This window comes from Anoplophora glabripennis, unplaced genomic scaffold, assembly GCF_000390285.2.
Source record: "Anoplophora glabripennis isolate ALB-LARVAE unplaced genomic scaffold, Agla_2.0 scaffold376, whole genome shotgun sequence".
NCBI lineage: Eukaryota > Metazoa > Arthropoda > Insecta > Coleoptera > Cerambycidae > Anoplophora > Anoplophora glabripennis.
This window is the reverse complement of record NW_019416547.1, coordinates 114038-124017: the sequence shown is the minus strand read 5'-3', so window position 1 is coordinate 124017 and position 9980 is coordinate 114038. Positions and strand designations below refer to the sequence as shown.

Sequence of the window (9980 nt, the reverse complement as noted above, 5' to 3'; positions counted from 1 at the left end):
TTAACCCTTTCGCTGCGCAATACGTCTGAACGTAGCTACCGCGCCGTGCGCGATTGTTTATCGCGTGCGAATATATACGTCTGGAGCAGTTAGACCACTTATAGTTTTACATTATGTTGTGTTAAATTACGATTTACGATAAATTTTACGATTTTATTTTGAATAAAATACAGTATATGTACTAAATAGAAACTGAAAGAAACATGAACAATCTTGGTACTATTACCAGTACCTCTTTCCATAAAAATATTTGTCACAATCGGTATAAGCTCGCCCGCAAAAATTCGCCTTACCAATTGCAATAACCGAGTCACTATGCGCACGGTTGCGAATATATACGGTTTGAGCAGCCTGATCCAATTTAACTATTCATGCGAATTTATCCGTCTGGAGCAGTTTGAGCCCTATAAATTTTTAGCGAATATATACGTCTGGAGCAGTGAAAGGGTTAAAGTTGCATTTACACATTCGCACGAGCGGAGAGTCAAACCGCAAGGCGAGTTGTGCGGCGAATGTGTAGATGGTCCCGTCGTCATTCGTCTCGTTCCTCGCCTCGCCACTCGCAGCACTCGTTCTGGAAGCGGTTTTCCGGGAACGAGTCAAAGGCCCGTATAGACGAGGCGAACTCAGTGCTTACACTATCGTTGCACTGCGGTTCACAACAAGCATTTTTTATAACATGTATTTTTTTTTCAAGTTAAATCAAAATGGAATGGACGTATCGAATAAGGAGGCATTTAACAATTTTGGGAACGTCACGCGAGGCTGTCACAACCACAAAGCTTCTTTGAAACATACATGTACGGTACGGTGTGCGTTAATGTTCGCAGAAGTCCACAAGCCGAACTAATATTTCTATTTTTTATAAAATCTAAATGAAAATCATTCTCACGAACGTCAGTTTTTTGGTAATATCGCAAATGCAACTAAAAATTTTCAGATTTATTTAAAGCCATTTGACCTTGAAAATTTGAAAATTTTCGCCGGCGCTTTTTCGCTTGTTTTTAGTCCATCAATGAATATGCTTCACCTATTCTCAATGTCACGAGCCGCCACTGGGGGAGAGTAACGGAAGATTGCAGGAAAACTATCCTCTAAACATTTAGATCGAGGTTGCATATATTTTCATGGCCATGTCATTATTCGTAATTTTTTGTTATTCATAATTATAATTAAATGGTACATTGATTCAAATTCGAAAACACTGAAGATTAAAAAAAGCAAATTAGTGCACATTTTAAGTGTTTATTTGATTTATTTATAGTATAAATTGCTCACTCCTTATGGGAAGAACGGAAAAATGTATTAATTTTACAATTAACAATTTATACTTTTTCACGAAACGAAAAGATGTAGGATCTCCACTATTAAAGATTAAAGTGAAAAAATAATAGTCAATTTTTGTCAAATTTGATAATGAAAAAAATATATATGTAGGCTTAAGTCCAACTAAATCTCATGATAAATACCTCCTTTAAAAAGGGGTCATACTGTATGAGTAGAAAAAAATATTATGCACATGGCCTTCTTGAAACGTGTTTTGTATATTGAAATAAACCACATATTTTCATTAATTTTGAACACCTTGAAAATGAAGTGTTTCCAGACACATATTTATAACTTTTCTAAAGAGTCTATCATTAAACTAGGCGTTTTAGTTTCACTGTGAAATCTGCCTTACATAATCACTGATTTAATAAAGTGAGCAATCAAAATAAAGTGGATTTTGGGACAAATTTTTTAAACTAGACAATTCACCCTATGTAATAAATTAAGGACATTTTAGTTTTCTGTATGGACAGCATTTAAAACAATATTTATTAGGCTGATTAAAAAAAAATTGACTATTTTTTTTTCAAAATCCCCTCTGAAATAGATTCAGGGAGGTGAGAAGATATGCCTGTAAAAATGGGAACTCTTAATATTAATATTTAGAGGTCACGCATCACTATTTTCAATTTTGCATTTAAATAACATGGGAAAAATAATTTTTCAATTTCAGAATTTTATATCTTTAAAACCAACAGACGGATTTAAATCACCGAAATATATTCTTGTAGGGAATTGAACTTTCTACAAAAAATGTCCCATATCATTTTTTTATAAATCTACTCGTACAAAAGTTATACAAATTCAAAGTTAAATTTATGTTATAATAAAACTTTTTTCTCTAGTTTCAGGTAAAATGATTAAAGCTGTCATGAAATATTATAAAAAAAGCCATTTAAAAGTCAAAATTTATAAGTTTATCAATTCATTTAAATTAATATGACTGAAAAATCCACCATTTTTGAGAAGAATCAGTTAAAATCCTTTTTATTGTATTAAATAGTATTCGAAATTTTTGTAAATTATTTCTTTACTAATGATAAATGACTTTTCGGTTGTGATAGTTTAAAATTTTCCAGTATCACAACCGAAAAGTCATTTATCATTAGTAAAGAAATAATTTTAAAAAATTTCAGATACTATTTAATACAATAAAATGGATTTTCATTGATTCTTCCCAGAAATGGTGGGTTTTTCAGTCATATCAATTTGAAAGACTTGATAAACTTATCAATTTTGACTTTTAAATGCCTTTTTTATAATATTTCAAAAATTAATTATTTTACCTGAAACTAGAGAAAAAAGTGTAATTTTACCTCAAACTAGAGAAAAAAGTGTAATTATAACATAAATTTAACTTTGAATTTGAATAACTTTTGTAAAGTGGGTTTATCAAAAAATTATAAGGGACATTTTTTGTAGAACGTTCAATTCCCTACAAGAATACATGGTTGGTTTTTAAGATATAAAATTCTGAAATTGAAAAATTATTTTTCCCACGTTACTTATGTGGAAAATAGAAAATCGCGATGTGGAACATCTAAATATTAATATTAAGAGTAGGCATCTCTTCTCACCTCCCTGAATCTATTTTTTTTTTTTTAATTACCGTAATATTTATATAAAAAGCTCATTTAAGAAATACGATTAGTAAAAATAAATACATAATTATATGGAAGTTTATTTTCAAAATTTTGGGAAATAATGTCAGTCTGGATATTTTTTTTTAAATGTCGTTTGGCAAATATTGATAATTGCACGCGTCAATAGTATAGTTGTTTCTTCAACCTCTGGATTTAAATATTCACATTCTCCGATAGCATAGGATTCACTGAGATCGAATTTGCAAGTGAAGGTTCAGAAATCCCAATAAAGTAACGTAGTAACTCGTATCAATGCCTGATTGTAAAAATAAAAAGCTGTAAATAATTGCAATAATTTTTCAAAAATAAAAAATTTTTGAAATTGAATTTTTCAAGAATCAAGTAAGTAATAAAAATATTCCCGTATGATATGTTCTTTATTGGTGGTAACATATAAACAAAAAAGAATTTTAGTAAAAAATTACCGTAAAAAAAATACAAATTTGACGCAACTTACCTTCCTTGAAGAATTCGGAAGCAGCAACGTCCATTCCGATTTCGACTTTGCCTGTGTAACCAGCGTTATTAATAGCGACCTTGATAAGCTCTAGGCCTTCCTTGTTGTTGAGGATGTTAGGTGCAAAACCACCTTCATCACCCACGGCAGTGGCATCAAGACCAAACTTGTCCTTGATGACCTTCTTCAGGTGATGGTAGATTTCACTGCCCATTTTCATAGCTTCGGTGAACGAGCATGCGCCAGTTGGAAGGATCATGAATTCCTAGAAAGAGAAAATAAAAAATTTTCCTTTTTTCCTGCACCTAAAATCATACACGTCCTGAGGATTTTAAAGTAAATTGAAACGTCGATATAGAACTGGATTTTTTATTTGTTGCCCGAATACCGAAAAATTTGTCACATATAATACAGTGAAACCTCTATTTATGGAAGCCCTTGAATAACGAACAACTATAAATAACGAATAATTTTGTTTTCACGGAATTTTATAACTTTTATACTTTAATATTAATCTGTATAAAACGGATACGGATACTATTTTTTCACCAAGACACGAAGCGTTAGTAGAATCAGACTACTTCATCTAACATACCTGCATGGCGAGTTTGTTGCCAGCATGAGATCCGCCATTGATAACATTGAAGGCTGGTACTGGGAGAATGATGTCATTATTTCCAGCCAGTTCTGCCAAATGTTTGTAAAGGGGAAGACCCTTCTTGGCAGCGCCAGCTTTCGCCACAGCAAGTGACACACCTAAAATAGCGTTAGCGCCCAATTTGGATTTGTTTTCTGTACCATCCAGCTTGATCATGAACTCATCAATCTCGGTCTGTTGAGTGACCTCAAGGCCAGACTTGACGAGCTCCGGGGCGATGCACTTATTGATGTTGTCGATGGCTTTCTGGACACCTTTGCCATGGTATTCGGATTTCACATTGTCGCGGAGCTCCAAAGCCTCATAAATACCTAGGAAATTGTACAAAAGCAAACATATTTTTATTCTACCATATTCCTTTCATATTTTGAGTATTTATGATATAAAAAATTAAAAGAATAATGTTTTTCTATACAAATTCTGATAAACTTTTGTCACTTTTTATAACATTCCATTGATAAAGTAAAGATTAAATTATGATAGAAAAAAATAAATCTGAATATAAATTATGTTTCTGTAAGACAGAGTAAATTAAGTAAAAGTACAATAACAATATAGTTACATGCAATATTGATAACCTTAATATCGTAATTGTATTGCTTAAAAAAACACTTTGTAACTCAATAATAAACATGTTTTTAAATAAATAGGCCCTAAGATCAAATAGAAAATATATTTCACAGTTAACCTGTGGAATGAATTGGTTGTGAAAAATTATTTCTAAAAAAAAGATATACTGCAAAAAGAAGTATTTTTCCAGCATAAAAATTTGTTTCCTTATTTCAACATAATGACAAATTTCAATGAAAAAATGTGTGCCATATACAAATAATTCAGAAGATTAATAAAATACTTTTCTGAATCTCCCTACAAAAGTAATTCAGATTTAAATCCAATTATGTACTGTAAATTTATCATTATAATTTACTCAATTATTTACTTTAAATGGTGCAAAATTGTGTTAAGTTTAAAATATTTCTAAATAAAATATACTTATGTTCTACATCTAATTTTTTTACAAACTTACCGGTGCTAGCTCCTGATGGCACAGCAGCACGGAAAAGTCCCAAATCAGTAACGAGATCTACTTCTACTGTAGGATTGCCACGAGAGTCGAAAATGTTTCGGGCAAATACGCTCTTGATAGGCATCTTACAAACTGTGTTCAAAAATCGAAAGATTGTCAGTGATGGCATTTTGAATTATTTTAACAATTTGCGGAGTTATAAAATAAAAGATATATAAAATTTATTGAAGGTGCTCTCAGCAAAGCACTTATTCCTGTCACATTTGGCATGTCATAAGAACTGCCTGATTGGTATTTTGAATGCTTAAAACAAAACACTGATAGAACTAATTTCTACACAGGCATCTATATTAAAATGACCGAATTTAATTAAATTTCCGGGAGGCCAAAATACTGCATGGCATAAAAAATTATTTTTAGTATTAAGAGCAAAAGAAAAGATTATATAACAACAAAATTAGATACATTACTGTACTCTTAAAGGTAACAATTAAAACAGATATTTAGTACTTACTACTTATCAATACTGTGTGATCAAAAAATTCTATTAGATACTGGTTCGCAACCGGCACTCGACAAAATGTCAAATCTTGGGTGTTGTTACGTGACTTATTTAACCCCTGCAAGGTCAAATGAAGGTTACAGAACTTAAGTACTTCAATTGTAGATGGCTCCAAACCAATTAAAATAAATTAAATGACCACAATGATTTAATTTATTCGTGAAACCAACAAACCGCAGTTATTTTTTTTCGTATCACCCTCTACTTTCTTTGTAACATAAAAACTGCAATTTTAACAAAAGTTTTTCTTGGATCTTTATGAATTGCAAATTAAATTAAATGATTCAAATTTATGTTTACAAAGTTGTATGGTAGATGACGCTATTTACGAAATGCAATATAGTACTTTTTATTATATTTTTGGCTCATTCTTAATATTGGCCTTCTTATATATTTATAAAATTTAATTTGACATAATTATAGTAATACTTTTAAAAGAAAAATAATATTATAATTAAAGAAACTGTAGATTTAGTTGCTGCCATCTATGTGTATGTAGCTCAAACACTGTACTAAATTAAAATGCTCAATAGGTTTCTATAAAATCATATTTGATAAATTGTACTGTTTCTAGGTAACGACAAATGAGGGCGGTTTAATGAGCGAATTATTGAATTTAAAAAGAATTCAAGGTAGAAAATTTAGAATAACTAAATATAATTTTAATTAGCTACCTACTTAAATATTTATACTATAGGTAAATTGGTAACTTTCATATTATAGGGAACTGGTATTATACGTATACCTAAAAATAGTTTTTATGTTATATTAAAGTTTCTAATTAATATTATACAATAATTACCTACCTATATTCTATTATTTTTGTGGGTCTCTAAATGACAGTAAATGTATAAAATTGTTCATCTCTAATCTATTAGATTTAAAAAATTCCAAAATGATCTGTGGTATTTCTTGTTTACATTCCTACATTAAAATAAGCAATAAACAATTCTTATTAACAAACACGTGTCATGTTTTTTTCTGCGTCATTTAATCAATCACTATCGATAATTGGATGTATTGAATTATTGAGCTCTCACCCCCCTTTCTCATTATAATACGCAATAAAAAAATACAACTGCCTTCATTCAGTTTTTATATCATTAAATGTTAATCTAGAAGAAGAATAATAATGGTTTCTGACGCAATGCGAGTGATAAAATTGTGATGAATGTACCGATATGTTGCACAAGAATAATCTGCTGTATTTTTCATTGATTACTGGATTAATTAGCATGGAAATTTGCTGGATAAGGTTAACACGAAAATGCTGTAATAATTCTTCAATGAACAGCTGATTCAAATAGACTGTATCTTATCTAGGAAGCTGCAGGGATTGCAGAAATGTTGCCTCACTTTGGCAACAATAAAATACGGTTTCCGAAATTTGTTTTTACTTTATTTCAGCCAACAATGAACTAAGGATGTAAAAACAACTAGATACTGTGCCTCAAATATAGAGACACAGCTTAAGCTGTGATAGAGGTATCAGTTTTTCACAATGCTTTTGAACTTCTAAATGCATTTAACTATTTAAAAGATCAAAATGCTTGATATTAAATACGTATATGCAAATACAAAATACAGAATGAATTGTCTCATAACTTTTTTGAAGTCAGTGTGGTTTTCTTGTAAGACAAACTGGTAATTCTTATACATATAGATTTGTAGGCACCTTTGAAGAATCATAAATTATTAGAAGATTTGATATCAATCGTCGTGTCCGAAATATCCCGGAAAAACAATTTTCAAAACAGAATTTGAACTAAAATCACCAATATCAATTTGCAGGTTAGAACTGGGATACTCTGTATATACAGGGATGGCCAAAAGTACGGAATAAAGTTCATATCTTTTCAATGAGTTAATTTTTTTTTAAACGCCGAAACACGTTAACTGATTTTGATTTTTTCCCATCTTTCGGTTATATAATAATTAATATTTCTTCAACCCCCTAACCCCCAGCTACCCCAACTTTTTTTTTCAAATGGAAACATAAGGCATGAGGGGGCTCGTTGAAAAGTTTATAGAAAACCGAATCCAGCCATACCAAATAAACAAGTTTTATTTTTCCAATAGCAAGTTTTTTTTTCATTTAGAAATGGAAACAACTAGATAATTTACAAAAATAAACTCAATGTCGCAAATGCTGAAAATGTCCTCCATTCACTGTTTGGCATTCTCCAAGACGATAGTAAAAGCTGTCCACAGTATTCTGAATGACTTCAGCTGGTAAATTATGCATCTCCGCCCTAATCTTGTTCTTTAAATTCTCAATATTATCCGGTCTGTCCTGGTAGACTCTTTCTTTCAAATATCCCCAAAGAAAATAATCCAGGGGTGTTAAGTCGGGAGATCTTGGCGGCCATTCAACTGTACCCCGTCTACCAATCCAGCGATTTGGAAACATTTCATCTAAGTATCTTCGAACATCAATACCAAAATGTGAGGGAGCGCCATCTTGTTGGAACCAAATTCTTTCATTCGGTATATCTGAATCAATTTCATGAGGGAAAATCACAGCTAGAGCAGGTATCAGGTCAAATATTAGGAAATCCAGGTAGCGTGCAGCAGTAAGATTTTCTTCAAAAAAGAATGCCCAAGATTCTGTTGTTGATGATACCTGCCCATACATTAACTTTCTGTGGATGCTGCGTATGCGATTCGCATGTCCAGTGTGGATTTTCCTGGGACCAAAAGCGATAGTTGTGCCTGTTAACCACTCCATTAAAATAAAACGTAGCTTCATCCGAAAAAAGTACGTCTCGTTGAAAACCATTATTGTCGTCACACCGTCTCATCATTTCTTCACAAAATTGTAATCGCCTGTCATAATCGTCTTCCAAAAGCTCTTGGACAAGACATACCTTATAGGGGTGGTATTTCTCTTGTTTCAGAAACATTCGAATTGCAGTTCGAGAAGCATCGTGATTGCGGGCCAATGAAACAGTTGAAGTATGAGGATTTTCAACAAGTTCTAATGCAATGTCTATTTTTTTTTCTTCATTCAAAGCACGTGCCCTTCCAGTTTTGGTCAAAGTCTGTACTGTACCGTGTTCCTCAAATTTGTGAAATATTTTACTAACTGTCCCTTGCGAGATTTGGTTTTCGGGATATTTTGCATTAAATAAATCGCGCACTTCAGCCTGACTTCTTATTTTGTCTCCACATCCAAGCAATATCAAGATTTCGATGCGTTGCCTTTCCGACAATACCATTGCAATTCAGTAAATAACTTGGTTTTGCCACAATAGTATCGTTTTAAACTCCAATTTACAACTAAAGCGAAAAATTAACCAGAAAGCCTGGCAAGTAAGTGGTACCAAAAAAAAAACGAAACATAACAAATATATAGTTGCGTTAGCAGTGATAGGTACAGTTTCAAATTCTTTATTTTATTCTGTGCAAATTGACGGAAAATAACACTGAAGATAATTAAATTTTATTTCACTTGTTAAGTAGGTGTTTTATACAACCCTAAAAACCTTGCTATTGAAAAAATAAAACTTGTTTATTTGGTATGGCCTTATGTTTCCATTTGAAAAAAAAGTAGGGGTACCTAGCTGAGGGTTAGGGGGTTGAAGAAAAGTTAATTATTATATAACCGAAAGATCAGAATCAAAATCAGTTAACGTGTTTCGGCGTTTAAAAAAAAATTAACTCATTCAAAAAATATGAATTTTATTCCACACTTCTGGCCATCCCTGTATTGTGCATTCTAAATAAATCACTATTTATTATTGGAATGTGCGAATGTGTCCTTAGAAATAATTGTAATTAATTTTTAGGTACAGTTAAACAAAATAGACGAAGCGAATATGTCCGTCTGTGGTCCGCAAGCAGTTACACTTGTATGTAACTCGATATTTTAACTATTACGGGGCTATTACATAATTAGATATCACCATCTTGAGGTCAAAGACCTCAAAATCCCATGTATATTTTTTCCCGATCTGTGTAAATTTTAATTTTATATTTTATATACCGTACTGATACGAGACAAATTAATTAAACTTTACTGTTTTTGATGATGTGACAGATCTATAACAGTTCTTGGAACTGTGTAAATTACCGATTATTCTGAATTGAACAGTAGCGCCCAATTATAATTTCTTACATCATTTAAAAAATGAATGGCCAGGCGTCTAAAAAAAAATTTAAGAATGTAGATACGGGATATTAATGTGAATAAATGAATATGCATTATAGTTTTGTAGGAAAAATCTAATGGTATTAAGAGAAAACATATTTCGATTTTCGTTTCTTGAATATCACAACCAACTCGTACTGGTAATTCATATTTA

The 9980-nt window shown here is 31.5% G+C and overlaps 1 protein-coding gene across 1 annotated transcript in view; it reads right to left on the bottom strand.

The window, feature by feature from the left end:
- LOC108910495 (enolase-like) overlaps positions 1 to 5739 on the bottom strand; it is an 18350-nt gene extending 12611 nt beyond the window's left edge. The window contains exons 1-4 of the mRNA XM_018715103.1: positions 5629 to 5739; positions 5115 to 5246; positions 4025 to 4398; positions 3430 to 3694 (exon numbers count right to left, since the gene is read on the bottom strand). Of these exons, the coding sequence (XP_018570619.1) occupies positions 3430 to 3694; positions 4025 to 4398; positions 5115 to 5238 (763 nt within the window). The 5' untranslated portion in view covers positions 5239 to 5246; positions 5629 to 5739. The remainder of the gene's footprint in view (positions 1 to 3429; positions 3695 to 4024; positions 4399 to 5114; positions 5247 to 5628) is intronic.
- Positions 5740 to 9980: the final 4241 nt, after the last annotated feature.